The 20,196-nt window shown below is 43.6% G+C and overlaps 1 protein-coding gene across 1 annotated transcript in view; it reads left to right on the top strand.

Annotated features, from left to right (window-relative positions):
- The window catches only part of pcf11 (PCF11 cleavage and polyadenylation factor subunit), a 49,355-nt gene that overhangs the window by 15,385 nt on the left and 13,774 nt on the right, over window positions 1-20,196 (top strand). The window contains exons 5-9 of the mRNA XM_085998889.1: window positions 53-1,242; window positions 5,643-5,826; window positions 12,048-12,927; window positions 16,868-18,561; window positions 19,130-19,232. Of these exons, the coding sequence (XP_085855015.1) occupies window positions 53-1,242; window positions 5,643-5,826; window positions 12,048-12,927; window positions 16,868-18,561; window positions 19,130-19,232 (4,051 nt within the window). The remainder of the gene's footprint in view (window positions 1-52; window positions 1,243-5,642; window positions 5,827-12,047; window positions 12,928-16,867; window positions 18,562-19,129; window positions 19,233-20,196) is intronic.

Below are 20,196 nucleotides of genomic sequence, written 5' to 3'. Positions count from 1 at the left end.
AATGTCAAGCTGTTTCTAGTATTTTGCTTTAATTGTGCATTTTTCCCTTTAGATTGCTTCACTTGCTTCCCAACATCCTATTCCTGATTCAGTGGTAACCCTTGGACATTCCAAACTACATGTGCCAATTACGAAGGTTTCTCCAATGCTTTCAACGGGGGCAGCAAAGCCAACTCCAGCTACAGTAAGACCCTTGCAGCAAGAATCAGCACAGCCAGAAAAATCTCATGCAACACATGTCAGTGATACCAAAGTGTCAAACAGAGACCCTCGCATAAATAGGCTCAGTCAACAGTCAACTCAGACAAAAGATCCTGTTAAAAAGGAAGGCCCACTGCAAACTGAGAAATTTGATAAAACATTAAGCAAAAAAAATAGCCCTGCTGGGGGATCTTCTGATAGGGCTGAACATCAAATCAGTATATCCAAACAAGACAAAGATAAGATCTGTGACAAATTGGTCAGAAAGGAATCCAAAGTTTCAGAAGGAAAATCTAAATTGGTATCACCAGTGAAAAATAAGTTGCCTGTTAAAAATGCCAAAAAAATGGACACTGAGACGGTAAAAGTAGAAATCGCTAAAAAAGATCCAAGGCTGCGAAAGTCTTCTCAAGATAAGACTGATAGTAAAGTAGAAACAAAAGAAAAGAGGGCAAGTACTGAAAAAAAAGTAGAGGAAGATCAGGGTAAAGGAACTGAACGTAAACCTTCAGTAATGAGAAATAAAGCAATCAATGGCATTATGTTGAAAAATGAAAAGGACGGAAAAGAGACTGACAAAGATGTTTCTAAATCTGGAGGATTTAATTTTAGATCACATTCTAGATCTTCAAGATCACGCTCTCCAAGATCGCGATCACCAATATCACGGTCACCTATATCACGTTTTGCCAGACAGAGAAGTAGATTGTCACCAAAAAGGAGGCGTGTAAGTGTTTCACCACTTTCCAAAACACAGGAAAAAGAAAAGTCAGGAAAGAGACTGCCGTCTGATGAGTATAAACAGAATACTAATAACTGGGAACATCGAGATCTTAGAAAGAAAGCCAGTACCAAACCAGAAGCAAGAGATCCAAGGAAACCGAAGAGAACGCGGGAGGATAGAGTTCAGGAATCCCAAGTTATACGCCCTGAAAACAGAAACTCCCCAAGACGTTCACCTGAGCCAAAGGAGAATGTGGAAAACTGGCATGAACCACCATCTGCAAAAAGGTGGAAGTCTGGGTGGGAGGAAGCTAAAAGGTAAGTTTAGGAATGTACAGGTCCAGACCAGAAAGATCATCGTAGTCCATGTAACTAGTTCCAAAGTTTAGGGGGAAAAAACATACTATTATCATCCATCAATCATGTCCTTTGTCAAAAAATATCCAATTACCTTCTGAATTTGTTTTAAGTATCTGCCCCCACCTGGTTAATCTGTTCCACACATTCACCAACATCTGCACGGAGTAATTAAATCTAAAGCTCACCTTCCCACTTTTGTGCTTGATTTGTTCACCTCTGTTCAAACTTGAATCAATTTTCACTGGTTAGAGGTACTTATGTGAAGCAATTTATTTAGGGGTCAGTATATTTTGATAAGGTCTTCACTGAGGTGCCTTTTCCACACTAAGCATTTCTACTTTTAGTCCCTCCTGGTAGTTCAGATCATAAAGTCTTACAGCACAGAAGCCCACCATTCGACCCATTGTGCCTGCTCTTTTGAACAACTATCCAATTAGGCCCACTCTTCCATAACCCTGCAAACTTTTCCTTTTCAAGTATATATACAGTTCCCTTTACACCAATCTCCAGGATTAATTACTCTACAAAGCCATATGTTTCCACTAGTGAACAGATTTGTACACAGTAATTAGAATTGGTGCCCTGTACTATCTCCTGAGAATTGTATTTTATCCCATCAGTTTTGCATCCAAAGAGTTTACACTGTTGGTTACAGTGAGCAATGTATCAGTACCCCAGACCCCTCTTCTGTTGCATGCTGTAGTTTAGATTCATGCTGTATTCCTTATGTGTGGAATATCTACGTGTTGATTGCTGATTTGCCTTCCCTTGTTGCTGAACACACCACCACGCGCGTGTGCGCATTTTGGATTGTCAGCAAACCTAACTTAGTTTATGTCCCTACTTCTAAATTATTTACGTAGAATATAAACAGTAATGATTCTAGCAATGATTCTTGAGGCACCCTTCACCTTCATAACTTGCAGTCATGCAACATCTGGGGTATGTGATGTACAGTTGTGAATTTTTTTTCATTGTTCAAGAACATAGGAAGGAACAGGAGTAGGCCAGTTAGCCATTCAGTGAAATTATTCCTGATCTGCAACCTAACACCATATATATGCCTTTGCCCCCGATCCCTTAATAACTTTGGTTAACACAAATATATCAATCTCCGATTTAAAATTAACAATTGAGTGGAATAGTCACTCTCTGCCCCATCAGTTCCCCTTAATATCTTGAAAACTTTGATCAAATCACCCCTTAATCTTCTAAATTCCAGGGAATACAACCCTAGTTTGTGTAATCTTTCCTCGTAATTTAACCCCTGGATTCCAGGTATCGTTCTGATAAACCGACGCTGCACTCCAAGGTCAATATATCCTTCCTAAGGTGTGGTGCCCAAAACTGCTCACAGTACTCCAGGTGTGGTCTAACCAGGGCTTTGTATAGCTGCAGCATAACTTCTTCCCCCTTGTATTCTAGTCCTCTCGATATAAAGGCCAGCATTCCATTAGCCGCCTTGATTATTTTCTGTACCTGTCCATGACATTTTAATATATGTACCTGGACCCTTAGCAGGGTCAACAACCAAGGGGCATAGATTTAAAGTAATTGGTCAGAAAATTAGAGGGAATTTGAGGAGAAATTTTTTCACCCAGAGGGTGGTGTGGGTCTGGAACTCACTGCCTGAAAGGGTGGTAGAAGCAGTGACCCTCATCACAGTTAAAAGTACTTGGATATGCACTTGAAGTGCTGTAACCTACAAGGCTACGGACCAAGTGCTGGAAAGTGGGATTAGGCTGGATAGCTCTTTGTTGGCCGGCACGGACAAGATGGGCCAAATGGTGGCCTCCTGTGCTATAAATTTCTATGATTCTATGAACCCAAGTCTCTTTGGACCGCCACTGTTTTTCGCTTTTCACCATTTAGAAAGTATCCTGTTCTATCCTTTTTAGGTCCGAAGTGAGTGACCTCGCATTTACCTGCATTGAAATCCATTTGCCACAGTTTTTCCCATTCACTTAACCTATCAATATCTCTTTGTAATTTTATGCTTTCATCTACGCTGCCTACAATGCAGCCTATCTTCATGTCCTCAGCAAATTTGGATATGTGGCTTTCGATCCCATCATCTAAGGTATTCAGTCACCCTATCCTTAATTATAGACTCTAGTAATTTCCCGACAACAGATGTTGGGCTAACTGGTCTATAAATTCCCGGGTTTCCCCCTCTCACCATTCTTAAGTAGTGGAGTGACATGCACAATTTTCCAATCTAAAGGAATGGTTCCTGAATAGAGAAAACTTTGGAAAATTATAGTTCGGGCCTCTGCAATGTGCTCACCTACTTCCTTTAAAACCCTGGGATGGAAATCATCTGGTCCTGGGGATTTGTCACTCTTGCCATTATTTTCTAAATTACTGTTTTGCTTATGTTAATTTTGTTGAGTTCCTGTCCCTGATTCAATATTAGTTTCCTTGGGATTTCCAGCATGCTATCCTCTTCCTCTACTGTAAATACTGATGCAAAGTAATTATTCAACATGTCCACTATTTCCTTATCATTGACAATGTCACTGTTACCAGTTTAAGGGGCCAACATTGCTCCTGACCACCCCCTTTTTCCTAATAATTGTAAAAAATGTTTGTTGGTTTTGATATCCCTGGCAAGTTTCTTTTCATACTCCCTTTTTGTAGCTCTTACTATCTGTTTTGCCACTCTTTGCTGTTCTTTGTATCTTCCCCATTCGCCAGGATCTGCTATTTTTGTATGCTTTCTTTTTTATGTTGTCTCTTGCCTCTTTAGTCATCCATGGATTATTTTGGCAAGTAGAGCTCTTGCCCCTTAGGGGTATAAACTGGTTCTGTATCAGAAATTCTTTTTTGAACACCTCCCACTGATATTGTCGTTTTACCCATTAACAGATTTGCCTAGTTTATTGTGGACAGTCTCTGTCTCATCGCATTGAAGTCAGCCGTACCTAAATCTAGAATCTTAGCTGTTTCGCGTTTCTCCCTTTCAGACACTACGTTGAACTCTTATCATGTTATGCTCACCATTAGATAAATGTTCACGCACCATTAGGTTGTTAACTAAATCTGACTCATTACTTAATCATATGGCATGCCCCCTTGTTGGTTCTAGGACATATTGTTGCAGAAAACTATCCTGGACACACTCAAGAAATTCACTACCTTTCTGACGTGCTAGTCTGCTTTTCTGACGTGCTAGTCTGCTTATCCCAATCGATATGAAAGTTAAAATCCCCCATTGAAACCACTCTGCTGTTGCTACACACTTGTCTAATCTCTGCATTTATACAATTTAGCACTTCACAGCTGCTACCAGGGGGCCTATACACAACTCCCACTACAGTCTTAAATCCTTTCCTATTTCTTAATTCTACCTATAAAATCTCCACTAATTAGCTTAAACCTCTCCAAGTGCCCGTTAATTTTTTTTCTTGATTATTGTTTCTAAAACTTTACCCACCACCAATGTTAAACTGACCAGCCTGTAGTTACCAGGATTGTCCTTGCACCCTTTCTTGAACAATGGTGTCACATTTGCCACTTTCCAATCCTTACGCACCTCCCCCGCATCTAGGGAAGATTGGAAAATTATGGTAAGCCCTTCTGCTATCTCCTCCCCCAATTCCCTTAGCCACCTGGGATGCAAGCCATCTGGACCAGGTGACTTGTCCACTCTTGAGGATACCCAGCCTTTCTAGTAAATCCTGTATCAATTTTCACCCCTTCCATTGCTTCTACTGATATTTTGTCAGCATCCACCTCCTTAGTAAACACCAATTTAAAAAGTACTCTTGAGTATTCTAGCCTTGCCCTGCGCCTCTAAGCATATATCACCTTTGTCACTAATGGGCCCCACCCCGCCTCTTACTACCTGCTTACTGTTTACATTCCAGTAGAAGAGTTTTGGGTTCCCTTTTATGTTGACTGCCATTCTTGCTCCCATATTCTCAATGTTTTACTCTCGTGTTTCATATTTCCTTCTCCTGGTGTAATCACTTTGCATCTTTAATTTTTCCTTTACCTGTAGTGCCTAAAGCACAAAGAAGGTGTGTTTTTTGATGTATTTCTATGGCTGCTGCCAGGTATTGCATAGTACTGTAGTGATGCCATCAGGTTCTAACAGAAGCCACTTGAGGGAATTGAAACAATGTGGATGGATCAGCATCTAAAGAAGGAAGGAAGATTAATATTTCAGGTGTCCCTTCATTGGAACATGTCCAAGGAAATTAACTTTGAATGATTTTTGAGGGGATAGGGTTTTAACTCAAGTCCTCTAAAGGAGTTATTGAGCTATCACTACAACTAGTCAATTATTTGAGATGGTCAAGTTAATAACAAGCAGATTGATATGTAATACCTCATTATAAATGTTTGCTTTGTAGCTTGAAGCAGAAACAAGAGACCCAGGCACATACAAAATGTCCTCATCAACAGAAGGATGTACATCCTGGAAATAAAGGCATTCTGTCACCTCGAACACCAAGGCAGCAAAGGATGAGTGTTGATGCAAACTTACAAATCCCAAAAGAATTAACATCTGCTAGCAAGAGAGATTTATTGAAAAAAGTAAGTAGAAATGTATTGAATACAATTTGTAATGAGTATACTTCTGTTTTTTCTTAACCTTTTGGCCAGGTAGAAAAGCTTCTTCCTCATGCTCAACTACCACACACAGGATTGTACATAATCAATTGCTGGGGGGGTGCGGGGCAAACAAAATCACCATGGCACTTTGGGTTTCTTGCCAGACCTTCAGAAAAAGATGATAGATTTACAATAAAAGGCTTGTTTGGAGTCCAGGTGGATATCAGCAAAGCTTATGCAACATTGTTAGTTTGACCCTTGAGAACCTTGCACCTGCCTGGCAAGAAGTTCATTATTTCAACCAAAGGTGAGTTAATTCCGAGGCCAAGCATCCCAGACAAGGAAATCGAGAAACAGAAGTTCCCTCTGCTCCTTTCCCTCTAAGCAGTGACTACAGATAATTACAATCCCCAGTATTGGCAGGAATTTCAAAGGGTCACATTTAGCAGATCTTGGATGTGTATGCTATTTGGGGGGGGGGGGGGTGCGGCTAAGAGTCTTGAGGACATTTGAGGATGTATTTATCAGGGATGTTTGAAGCAATGACGTGAAAATTACTCCTTACTGGGACTGTAAAAAATTCCATCAGGCCAAGAAAACACAGGAATTTGCTTCTGTAGTTTTGCAAGTGAGTGTGCTTCTGGTCAATCCTGAGCGCTCCTGATTTGAATTAGAAGTTGAAAATAATCACTCTCCCTCAAACTATTCAGGCAGTCGAGCTAGAATACCACAAAGATCTATATAACTACCATCCACCAACGGTAGTGCTGCTTTCCCAATATCAGCATGCAGATGGCCGGTGGTAGCAGTTTTCCCATGAAAGCTGCCTGTCCTCTTAGCATGCTGAACTGGTGCAAGCAACTTTGAGCAGCTTTTAACGGTATCCAGTGGAATGACTAGGGTTTGTGAATTATGGTTGGGGCGGGGGGATTGATTCACGGTTGACAAAGTTTCAGGATCATTTACTCATTGATCCGGATCCAAGAACAGACGGAATAGTCTTTCATCAGGAAGATTTGTGATCTGCCAAGCAGGGCGCTATGCCTTTCAGGTAGGGTGCAACATACTACAGGAAACTTTGGTTTATCTGGAGGTTGTATGTCCGGAAACCTCGATCTAACGGCAGAAATCAGCAGCCGTTTTGTTAGGTTTTTTTTCTTCTAGCATTTTTTTAAACAGTCAGTCTGTGGAAAGCCTCTCTGAAGCTGTTGCTAAGCTACAGAGACGCTTCCAAGGTACAGGCGACTGTTTACAAGCTGTTGCTAAGCAACAGTGTTTGTTGTCAGATACGGAGATGAAAACCTCCGTATCCTTCAACATTAGCGCTGGTCTGTCCGGAAGTTTTCATAGATCGGCATCACGCCGGTGCCGGATATCGTGAAGTTTCCTGTACCTCTTTAGAGCTTCAGGAAACTTGAGGCCTTTCTAATGGAACTTGCTGCTGCAATTTTCCCTTGTGCATTCTTTGTACTGAAGTCACAATCAATTGCAATATTCAGTTCCTTTTGGTCTTTAGACCATAGTTATGGTGGAATAATAGCACTAGTAGCTTAGTGACTGCCTTCTTCATAGTGTGGGGAACTTGTCTGGAAGAGGCTTGGATCCCATACAGCTCATGGCCCATAAACAGACTTGGAGTTATGGAACAGTATAGTTTGCCCTAATGCTTTTTAATGAGTATTCCACAAGAGAGTAATTGTGGAACCAGTACTACAATATGGTCCAGAACAAAGGCCGATCTTTTGAGGTAGATTCTAAATTATATCCAGCCTTTAGCGCTGAACAAATTCTATATTTCTGACTTGCCAGCAACTCGCATGGTGCGGAAAGTTGCAATGGATGCCCTCTGCAGCGATCAGATCTAATTGCATGAAGGGACTCGCCCTCTATTCAGACATAAGCAATTTCATTTTCAACAACTGGCTACTTGGGGATGAAATTTTGCAGTTCTGGGGCAGCAAGGCAGTATCCCTGGATGACCTGTTGTCAGCTGAAGGTTTTGTATTCCTTTCCGCTCATGCCTGTTGATATATGATGCAACTACATTGGTCATCGTGGCCCCTTGCTAACTGAGAAAGACCTAGGTGCAATGTTCCCCCTAATGTGTTTTTGGGTGCATGGTCCTTTTAACGGACTGCGCGGCCCATTCAAAGTTTCGTGCATGCGTGGAATTTCACATTGGAGAAGCTGGTTCCGGGCTGTGTGGAACCGGCAGATAGCTGCACGACCACGCAGTTTAGAGGGAACGTTGCCTTAGGTGGGTGCCTCCCAGGGATCTGTACTGGGGCCTCTACTTTTTGCTGTATTTATAAATGACTTGGATGACAGAATAGTGAACCACGACTCCAAGTTAGGTGGCACAGTAAATGGTGTAGATGGGAGCAGAAAGTTGCAAAGGGACATTGATAGACTAAGTTCCTGAGCTTCTGACCATATATTCGCAGCATAACTCATTTCCACCTCTGTAACATCCCCTGCCTCAACTCAGCCACTGCTGAAACCCTCATCCATGCCTTTGTTACATCTAGACTTTATACCAATGCACTCCTGGCTGGCCTCCCACGTTCTACCCTACATAAAATTGAGGTGATCCAAAACTCGGCTGCCCATGTCCTAACCTGCACTAAGTCCCGTTCGTCCATCACCCATGTGCTTGCTGACCTACATTGGCTCCTGGTTATGCAGCGCCTCAACTTCAAAATTCTCATCCTTGTTTTCAAATCCCTCTATGGCCTTGCCCCTCCCTATCTCTCTAATCTCCTTCAGCCCTACAAACCCCCCCCCCCCCCCCCCAAGATATCTGCACTCTAATTCTGCCCTCTTGAGCATCCCTGATTATAATTGCTCAACCATTGGTGGTCGTGCCTTCTGTTGCCTAGGCCCTAAGCTCTGTAATTCCCGGCCTAAACTTCTCCGCCCCTCTACCTCACTTTCCTCCTTTAAGAAGCTCCTTAAAACCTACCTCTCTGACCAAGCTTTTGGTTACCTGCCCTAATTTCTCCTTCTGTGGCTCGGTGTCAACTTTTTTGCCTTACTCCTGTGAAGCACCTTGGGACGTTTTACTACATTAAAGGCGCTATATAAATACAAGTTGTAAGTGAGTGGACGAAACTGGCAGATGGAATTCAATGTGGGAAAATGTGAGGTCATCCACTTTGAACCAAAGAAAGATAGATCAGTTTCTAAATATACTAAAGAAGCTTAGGAACTGTGGAGGAGCAGAGATTTAGGGGTCCAAGTTAGAAATCACAAAGCTAGTGGATAGGTACAAAAACTAATGGAATATTGGCCTTTATCTTGAAAATTCAGAGGGATGGAAGTTATGTAGGTTATATAAAGCTATAGATCCCATTTAGAGTAGTGTGTTCAGTTCTGAGCATTGCACCTCGGGAAGGACATATTGGCCTTGGAGGGGTGCAGTGCAGATTCACCAGAATGATACCGGGGCTGAAAGGGTTAACTTATGAGGACTGGTTGCATAGACTAGGCCTGTATTCCTTTGTGTATAGAAGTTTATGGGATGATCTAATTGAGGTGTTTAAGATGATTAAAGGATTTGAATGGGTAGATATAAACTATTTCCTCTGGTGGGACAGTCCAGAACAAAGGGGTAAAACCTTACGATTAGAGCTAGTCTATTCAGCAGGGTGATGTCAGGAAGGACTTCTTCACGCACAGGGCAGTGGAAATTTGGAACTCTTTCCCCCGCAAAGCTGTTGTGTGGCTAGGTCAGTTGAAAATTTCATAACTGAGATTGAAAAATTTTGTTAGGCAAGGGTACTAAGGGTTAAGGATCCAAGGCAGGTAGATGGAGTTAAGATACAGATCAGACACGATCTAATTAAGTGACGAAAAGGCTGAATGGGCTATTCCTGTTCCTATGATTCCCTTGAAGATTTCAGATACAGACAGTTAGATCTGGTACTGACACAGCTACCTTACGGACTTCCAACTAATAGGTTGGCTTGTTATAAGGTCAGCATTGCACTAGAGAGAGTACAGAGATGTACGAGGATGTTGCCAGGACTGGCGAATTTTAGCTATGAGGAAAGATTGGATAGGCTGGGGTTGTTTTCTTTGGAGCAGAGGCGGCGGAGGGGAGACTCAATTGAAGTGTTTAAAATTGAGGGGCCTAGATAGAGTGGATAGGAAGGACCTGTATCCCTTAGAGAGGTCAATAACCAGGGGGCATAGATTTAAAGTAATTGGTAGACGGATTAGAGGGGAGTTGAGAACTTTTTTCACCCAGATGGTGGTGGGAGTCTGGAACTCCCTACCTGAAAGGGTGGGAGAGGCAGAAACCCTCATCGCATTTAAAAGGTACTTGGATATGCACTTGAAGTGCCGTAACATACAAAGTTACGGACCAAGAGCTGGAAAGTGGGATTAGGCTAGATAGCTTTTGTTTGGCTGGCACAGACACAATGGACTGAATGGTCTCCTGTGCCGTAAATGTCTATGATTCTATGAAGTGTTTCCACCAGTTGCATTCTTCAATATGGGATGACTAGGCTTGCATCTAGGAAGACCTCCAATTTGGAAATAAACTCGCAGAGCGAAAGCAATTAATATGTTCATGCCAATACCATGATTATAACACTTGAGGATGTGCTGAGCCAAGTGTCTTCACATTTGTGTGTGTGTGTGTGAATATGAAAGCTCCAGTTAATGAATTAAGCTGCTGGGAGTAATGTATTATGTCAGAGTCAAGAAAAGTCACCTGAGTTGTGTAAGGCTGTTAAAGGAATAGTGTTCCAAGGTTATTTCCTCCTCATGCTTGAATTGAATGATATCTTGTTAAGACTTGTGGGCATGTCTGTAAAATACAAATGCAAACAATCCGATGATTGCCAGAAAGTATTTCATAGATCGTTGTCGCCCTCTCAAGCAGGCTACGGGTAGACGTAAATATAGGTAAGCTACAGTTCTTTATGAACAGACTTGACAGGTTTGAGGGAGTAGAATTTATGGGGGCGGTGGAGGTAATGGGGTGGTTGTGGGTTAGTTAAGATTACACAATGATGAGTCATGGGTGACCATGGTCTTTTATAGCTTTCTCGATTGCCTCAGAGTTTGGGAGAAATTGGCCGGTCTTTTTTAATCTTCCTTAGAAGTTAGCATTACTGTCATTTGGGGAGTGGTAGATGGGCCTAACCACATTTCTTGCCCTTTTTAGTATGCTTGTGCTTGAAGGTTGAACTTTAATAGAATGAGGAGAGCCATATACAGGAAACTTTCTGGTATCCAGCACTGACGGGACCGAGCTGGTGCCGTTAGATCAAAACTGCCGTATAAACCAGCGGCAATGTTAAAACATAGAGCTTTTCAGCTCCGTGTGAATCAACAAACCCTGTTATTTAGCAACAGCTTCAAAACAGTCGGCTGAAGCTGTTGCTTAGCTACAGACCTTGCAGAGCCTGACTGGGGGGGGAAAAAGCAACGAGAAGTTAAAAAAAACTTATAGAAAACGGCTCCTGAATTTTGCCGGTAGATAGAGCTTTCCGAACTTTTAACCTCCGGTTAAACGAAAGTTTCCTGTATATGGTAGGAAATACGTTACTTTATAAATGTTATTCAATTGACATGGTCAGAAAAGACTAATATGCATTTTTGTTGAAAGATAGCTGTTGGAAGCTTTAATAGTGTATAGTTGCTGAATTCAATTTTTTAAGCAATTTTGTAAACAAGGTTAAAAACTATTAAACAAGTTATTGATTTGATTCATGATTGATTCATTGTTTGGATTTGTGCAATTGATTGTCTATATTTCAAAAAGAATATTCGATGATTGATTTATTGGTAAGCTCTTATCGACAAACCTCACCACTATTTTCTTCCCTTCCCTCATTTCTCTTAAGGTGACTACTTGTGTTGAGTTATAGCTTCATGGGCAGTGACAACACTACAGTGCACCTCCAAATTGGCCATTTTTAATGAGTCTAGGTTTTCTGGACAATCTGACTAATTGGCGTGGAGGCATCACAGCACAATTTTGTAGTTAACGTGATATCCATGTATGTGCTCTGCGTTAATAGTGATAGAGCTAGCCAATTTTCTTCTACCAAGCTTGGGGGGATACAAAGTTCGACTAATTGCTGCCCCTTCCTCAGATTAAGTGTTTTTGTAACTTTTAGAAAATGTTAAAATTTGGTGATTTTAAGTCTTTTCATCTAACCAAGTTCATAATCTGTTTCTTTTCGTAGGCAAACCAACGACTAGCAGCTGCAGAAATAAGTTACGATGAGTTTCTTGTTGTTGCCCATCAAATCAATCAGTTGTTCCAGTACCAAGAGGAAAAAAGCAGATCTAGTGACTGGCAAGCAACCCATGTTGCCCCCAGGGGTTTTAAAACTGAACTGAGGGGTGAATCTCCATCAGCTAGAACCCAAGGTAAAGGTGCACCATTATCTGAAGCAGAACTGAGCTATCTTGAACACATGTCTAAATTAAAAAGAACCAGGGTTCAGTTAGAACAATCGCATGAATCAGAACTTCGTTGGAAAACAAGAGAGGCTCATAAGGATATATCTGGTGATCGGTCGCTTAGTGTAAGAGAAGATGGTGACCAAGGAAGTAAGTCTCTAAATATGAGCAGCAGTTCATATTCAGTAATTGAAAGGCATGATGCAAGAGGTACTTTTCAGGAAAGGAAGTTTGGAGAAAAAAGAGAGTCAAATGAGAGTGGGCATGGATATTACAGTGAAGGAAGGCATTCGGAAAGAAGAAAACCGTGCGATGTCAAGCCTGTGAGACGTTCTCCTGTTGGTGATAATAGACAGCCACATGACAAACATTGTGATGTGTCACCACTACGTCAACATATGAGTCCTTTAGTAGATGAGGAGAGAAACCAAAGTAACATACGTGATAGCAAAAAACACGTAGATGAAACGTTACCAATTAAACAAATCAGAAGTTCTCCAATTCCTGAAGATCGATATAAAGCAGATTCTAATCACGGAAAGTTGTCTAATAACTGGACAGAGCCAAGGAACGAGCATCATAAAGATCAGCGGCATGGATCAAAACATCACCCTGTGGTTGAACGAGACCTCCAAGAATTTGGTCCAAGAGATGGGCAAGGTAAATTTAGAAAAGTAAATGACAGTTCTCTCGATTCACCTGTGTTAAATTTATTATTCTCTTTCCTGGGTCACAATGCACACAGTCACTGGCAAGCAGGCACCACCTCATAGGTTTATGAATACTACTTTTGGCCATGAGGAAGAACAGAAGACTTGCCGCCTTAATACTGAGTATCTGCGCTTGGCACCTTTTTCGTACTCCTAGTGAGATCGGGAAGTTATCCAGGATTTTTTTAAAAAAATTGCCAATTTTCTCATTTTTACTGAAGATGTTAACTCATGTTGTCCAAGTGGCAGCAATAGCTCACCTAAGTGGCAACTGCCTTGTTTTTCACTAAACTTAATTTATGAGCTTAGGTGGTGATTATCAGTGGGTCTTTGGATAGTGGGGACAACTCAACCAAGCACTGGTTCTGCCCTCCTCTGATATCTATGCTTGCAGTTTAAAACATTATCTGGCTAGTGATCAGGAGTGAGAGCCTGGCTGATCTTTATACTAAAATATCCTTTACCTACTCCAGGGGTTCTGAGGCTACTTGTGTGCCATTGGAGCCCTAGCTAGGATCAGCTAAGCACAGACCAGAAATCGGTGCCGTTTCCTGCTCTCGCCCCGAACTAGACAATTTCATTCACTTTGCCTCTAATTTCCACCCTTCCCTCACCTTCACATGGTCCATCTCTGACTCTTCCCTTCCCCTCCTCGACTTCTCTGTCTCCATCTCTGGAGATAGGTTATCGACCAATATTCACAACAAGCCCACTGACTCCCACAGCTACCTGGACTACACTTCCTCCCACCCCGCCTCCTGTAAGGACTCTATTCCATTCTCCCAGTGTCTCCGCCGTATCTGCTCCGACGATGCCACCCTCCACACCAGTGCTTCCGACATGTCTTCCTTTTTCCGCAACCGAGGATTTCCCTCTACCGTGGTTGACACGGCCCTCGACCGTGTCTGTTCTATCTCTCGCACTTCTGCCCTCACCCCTACCCCTCCCTCCCGGTACCACGGTAGGGTTCCCCTTGTCCTCGCCTTTCACCCCACCAGCCTCCACATTCAGCAGATCATCCTCCGCCATTTCCGCTACCTCCAAAGTGATCCCACCACCAAACGCATCTTCCCCCTCCCCTCCCCTTTCAGCATTCCGTAGGGACCGCTCCCTCCGAGACACCCTAGTCCACTCCTCTATCACCCCCAACAGCCCTTCCCCTTCGCCTGGCACCTTCCCGTGCAAGCGCAGGAGATGTAACACCTGCCCCTATACCTCCCCCCTTCCCACTGTCCAGGGCCCCAAACACCCCTTCCAGGTGAAACAGCGATTTACTTGTACTACTTGCAATCTAGTATACTGTATTCGCTGCTCACGATGCGGTCTCCTCTACATTGGGGAGACCAAACGCAGATTGGGTGACCGTTTTGCGGAACACCTCTGTTCAGTCCATAAGGGTGACCCCGAGCTTCCGGTCGCCTGTCATTTTAATTCACCGCTCCATTCCCACTCGGACCTCACCGTCCTTGGCCTCTTGCATTGTTCCACGGAAGCTCAATGTAAACTCGAGGAACAGCACCTCATCTTCCGATTAGGCACTTTGCAGCCTTCCAGACTCGATATCGAGTTTAACAATTTCAGACCATAACCTCGGCCCCTATTACATTTTTCCTTATATATTTCTTTTCCACCCCTTTGTTTTGGGTCTTCCCTTTTCTCTCCCCCCCCCCCCCCACACCTTTTTTTTTCTCTTTCCCACATGGCAGCTGTTTCTCATCCTGCCAGTACACTTCACACCTAATCTGAGCCGTCTTTGTCTCCTCTGTCCTATTACCATCTCGTCTGGTTTTGAATACCTCTTAATGGCTCTTCTCTTTTGTTCTATCGCAGCCCTGCCCTCGATCTATTTTATTTCCTTTCCAGTTTTGGAAAAGGGTTTCAACCCGAAATGTCGACTTTTAATTTCCCTCCACGGATGTTGCCTGGCCTGCTGAGTTTTTCCAGCATTTTCTGTTGTTCCAGAAATTGACTGTTGGACCTTGTAAAGTGTCCCAGTACTGCACTAATAGGGCATTTCCTCACAGAGCCATGGGCATTATCTCTCCACTCTGGCAAAATGCACCTGGCCACTGGTTTCCTAGTACTGTTTTTTATATATCTATAATATTTGGGTACTTACTGAATCCTTCAGATTTGCCACTTCTGCTGAAGTTATTTAAAGTTTACCACTTGCAATAGATTTTATGGGAGAAAAATCACTTTGCATTTTTATTTTTTGCCACTCCAGGTGCTGACACTTTGGGCTGGATTTTACTTACCGAGACGAGTTGGGGGCAAGACTGCTGCCTTCCGGGTTCTAATCCCACCCCCAGCAACGTCCGACGCACAGATGCTATTTTCCCCTGATTGGCCTTGTTAAGCCCGCCCTGCGGGCTTGCTGGCCAATTAAGCGGAAACCGGTGTCAGATGATGTCATTTGATGACGCTTCATCTGCCGGTTTTCTTAAAGGCACATGAACCATCTATTTTTGACAGTGTTTGACAGCATTGAGGTGGTGCCAAACACTGGCAATCACTACAACGGTGAGCCCTTGCACCCAGGCTCTCCAATGACTCTCCTTAGGATAAACCAGATGGCAGCTGCAGGTGAGGGTACAGAAGCGATCTGTCACTTCTCCCAATGAGGTGAGGCCACACACACTTCAAAGCTTGTCACCTACAGAAAAATCTAAACACATTAAAAATGACTTTCCCAACATCTCCTTACCTCTGATACTCACCACTGTTCCATTGCATCCTTCACACCACTTCTGCAGTTGTCATCTATACACAAACATTACAACCGACCCACAGCACACCTCACTTACCCTGGCGGGGTTCCCCAACATAGGGAAGCCCGCAGCAGAAGTCTAAAAATTGGAAAAAGCCTCTTAACTGCCTGTTAACAGGCAGTTAAGTAGCTTTAATCCTCTTCATGCCACTAGGAGTCGGGACCCTGCGCAAATCGGAGACCCGCCTCCCAGGCAGATTGGTTGGAAGTGAATTTGGGACCCGCTCCCATTCTTTCTGATTTTCCCAGCAGCCCGCCTCCTCAGTGCTGGTAAAATTCAGCCCTTGGCATCATGAGTGCCAATAGCTCTTCAATACCTTCTCCATATGTCAGACTAGAGTGTGAATATTAGCAGGCTACTTCATTGTTCAAGGCATCACAGCTGAGCCTGATCTTTGTTCTCTTCTAATATCTATACATGTACATTTTCCAGCATGGGTTATTGTATAGTAATCAGGTGTAGAAATCTTGCCGGTTCCCCCCCCCCCCCCCCCAAAAAAAAAAAAATTCCTAGCACTTGGGCATTGAAGCCAACTGTTGTCAACCACTGCCCATCTGTGCTTTTATCCACAAGACAATTGGGGAAAGCTTATACATTTATTTTTTAATAAGGAAGTTTAATTGACTGCCACATTAACTATCACTCAAGGTGCAAATATTTGATAATTAAATATTACTAGAATCACTAAAGTATTCATTTGTCCCTTCTAAGCCTAATTTATATGTGGGGCAATAGATCCACTACAGTTGGGCTGGGATAGCTATTGGGCAGTCATATTGAGACATTTTTCTAATGTTTTTGGAATTCTAATATACATGAGAGCTCATTAATTTTAAAAGAAAGTTTTACTTGCTCAATATTGAATGGGATATGAGTTCACTATTTTAGTGTTGCAGAGACTGCTATAGTAGGAGACAAAGTTGGGTACTATAATTGTCCTGTTAAAATGTACAGAATTAACATTGTTTTTCTGATTTCAAGTAGTACAATAGAAAGTACTGAGGGTTGAACTGGTTTTATTGTGAATATTTTACAGCATGTCTGTCAATCCCACTCTGCAGTGTGACTTAATGTGTTCAAGTCTGTTCAAAACAATAATTTAATATTTATTTTTATCAGACATAAAAAGAGAAGAGCCAAGATCCCAATGTGACCAACATTCGGAGGAAAGACCTGCTTATGATGCACCACAGAGAGGCAATGGACTAGTTGAAAGTTCAAGGCCAAGATCTGGCGTACTTGAAATGCCTCAGCGATTTAGGGAACTTTCTGATAGACCCGGGCAAGGAAAATCTGGGTCTACAAGAAACCTGGAAAAATTGAGAACTGATGAATCCACTGAACCAGACAGGACATGGCTTTGTAGTCGGGATGGATCTCCAAGCTGTGATGGGCGCATTGCTGGATCTAGGATGAGGCTGCAGGATCCCCTTGAACAGGTTGTCCAGCCGATTGATGATGGCCCTGAGCAGCCTAGCCTTTGGATAGAGGGTATTCCGGGGCAACCCAGTATACACTTCGATGGTCCAGGTGGTTCCCACTCTGGACAGCCTGGTGCATGCTTTGATAGTCCACTCAGAGGACAGCCGGTTGCATGCTTTGATGGTCCAGCTACACCACACCTAGGGCAGCCTGGTGTGCGCTTTGACAGTTCAGGTGGTCCTCGTTCTGGGCAGCCTGGACTGCGCTTTGACAGTTCTCGCCCAAGGCAGCCTGGGCCATGCTTTGATGGTCCTCGCATGGGGCAGCCTGGGCCACGTTTTGATGGTCCTCGCCCAGGACAGCCTGGACCACGCTTTGACAGCCCACACCTGGGACAGCCTGGGCCACGCTTTAATGGACCACACCCAGGGCAGCCTGGGGCACGCTTTGACAGTCATCCAGGACAGCCTGGGGTACACTTTGAGGGTCCACAGCCTGGCACTCGCATTGATGGTTCACACCCTGGGCAACCCTGTGGTCACTTTGACAATCCAGGTGGCCACCCAGGGCAGCCCAGCACGCGCTTTGGCCCACAGCCAGGCACACAGTTAGACAATCATGGAAGTCATGTAGGGCACCTGCGTTTTGATTCACATCCTGGGCAGCCTGCCATGCACTTTGATGGCCCACATCCACGACAGTCTGGCGCACGCTTTGATAGCCCAGATGGTCTTTTAGGGCAGCCTCGTATGCGTTTTGATGGTCCACAGTGCTTTGATGGCCCAAATTCTCGTCTAGGGCAGCCTATTGCACGCTTTGATGGTCCACATCCAGCGCAGCCCAGTACACACTTTGATGGCCCTGGTGGTCGCCCAGCACAATGTGCTGTGCGCTTTGATAGTCCACAACTGGGGCAACCTGGCACGCACTATGACGGTTCAGGCAGTCACTCGGGGCAGCCTGCTATTCGTTTTGATGGTTCTACTGGCACTCGGTTTGACATTGCTGCGCAGCCAGGTGCATATTTTGATGGTTCTCGTGGGCCACAGTTTGATGGGGCTCCAGTGCATCCTGATCCAAGATGCGGTGTCGCTGGTCATTTGTTTAATGGTCATCCTCCAAATTCACAATATCAGGGAAGAGTATTTGATGGACAATCTGGACCCAGATTTAATATGCCTCAAGGATCTCATTATAATGAATCTGCCGTACATGGAGGAACAACATTGGCCAACCCAACCTACGGGCCAGCTGGTCCTTGTTTCGATGGACAGACGCCATTACCTCGGTTGGCAGGACCCCATAATGACCAATATGATCCAACATGTGGAACATTTTACAACAGTAACCTTCCTGCATCATTACCTGAAAACATGCATCAACTGCAGCCTGTAAGTATCAACATTTTTATTCCTTTCAAAGGGGAAAAATCTGAAGTAAAAATGATTGAAAATGTTATCCTTGGCTCCTCCAATAATTTGGGTATGGATGAGTAAAAGTCCTTTGTAATACTAGGACCTACAGATCAGAAGGTTCTGGCAACAATCCTGGAACTGTGCTTTGTCAATAGATTTAAGCTGGGATGACATTGAGGTCACTACAAGTGTTTTAGTGGCACTTTTCTATGGAAGGCTAAAATAAGTTTGTGCTCCCGATCACTATCTGACCTGTACAGGAAAATGCTCGTGTGGACATCAGATAAGGACAGGGTTGAGCTTGGCTCAGATGCTCTCCAGTCAAAACAGAATGCTGAAAGTTAATGTTGAGGCTAATGTGAAAAATAGCCATTTGAGAACTGTTGGTGCCTGTGGACTAGTATCCAGTGTCTTTAGGAGAAGAGGGTAGAAAATTGGACAGGAAAATAAACTTCATGTTAGGCTGTTTCATAAGTGAAATAGTATAAATTTGGTGTGTAATCTCTGGGTGCTTTCATGATCTGAAATTCTTTTTATTTTGTAGGTTAATGCCATGACTGGTTTTCCCCACAATCCGATTCCTTTTAGTCAAGGCCAGCAGTACATACCTCCTCAATCTTCTGTTCCAGTTACACAGATTCAGCAAGGTAATGCATTTTCTGTCAGTAAATTGGACAGATGAATTTCTCATAATTTGCTTTACTCTTAAATTATTATGTAATATACAGTGAGTGGCAGCCAGGTCTTGATATTTTCCATGCAAACAACCACCCCATTTCCAACCTCCCTTTCCTCTCAAGTCCTTGAACATGTTGTCGCCTCCCAATTCTGTGTCCATGTTTGCCACAACTCTTGGTTTGAACCCCCTCCCCCAAAATCAGGTTTCCTCCCCTGCCATTGTACTGAAACTGTCCTCATCAAAGTGAGGCACCAGAGAACTGCTGTTAGCTATGAAATCCCCCAAGGATCTATGCTTGGGCCCTTCCTATTTTTTTATCTACATGCTGCCCCTCAGCGACGACATCCAAAACTTTGTCAGGTTCCACATGTAGGCTGACAGCACCCAGCTCTACCTCGCCTCTCTCGACTATTCCATTGCCTCTGATTTGTCACGCTGCTTGTCTGACATTCAGTATTGGATGAGCAGAAATTTCCTCCAATTAAATATTGGGAAGAAAGAAGACATTGTCTTTGGTCCCTGGCACAAACTCCGGTCCCTGGCACAAACTCCGGTCCCTGGCCGCCAACTCCATCACTCTGAGGCTGAATCAGACCATTCGGACCATGGCATCCTATTTGACCCTGAGCTTTTGACCCCACATCCTCTCATCACCAAGACTGCCCGTTTCCACCTGCGTAATGTTAGCTCATCTGCTGAAACCCTCACCCATGCCTTTGTTAGTTCTAGACTTGACTCTTCCAATTCTCTCCCAGCTGACTTTCCACCTTGCACCCTCTAAATTTGAGCTCCTCCAATACTTACGCCAAGTCCTAGTCACCCATTATCTCTGCTCACTGACCTACATTGGCTCCCAGTCCGGCAATGCCATTTTAATGCTCTCATTTTTGTTTTCAAATCCCTCCATGGCCATGCCCCTCCCTACTTCTGTA

Source organism: Somniosus microcephalus, chromosome 10 (genome assembly GCF_052327205.1).
Source record: "Somniosus microcephalus isolate GS21.2 chromosome 10, FLI_Smic_1.0, whole genome shotgun sequence".
NCBI lineage: Eukaryota > Metazoa > Chordata > Chondrichthyes > Squaliformes > Somniosidae > Somniosus > Somniosus microcephalus.
The sequence above is the reverse complement of the archived record's forward strand: the minus strand, read 5'-3'. Positions and strand labels throughout refer to the sequence as shown.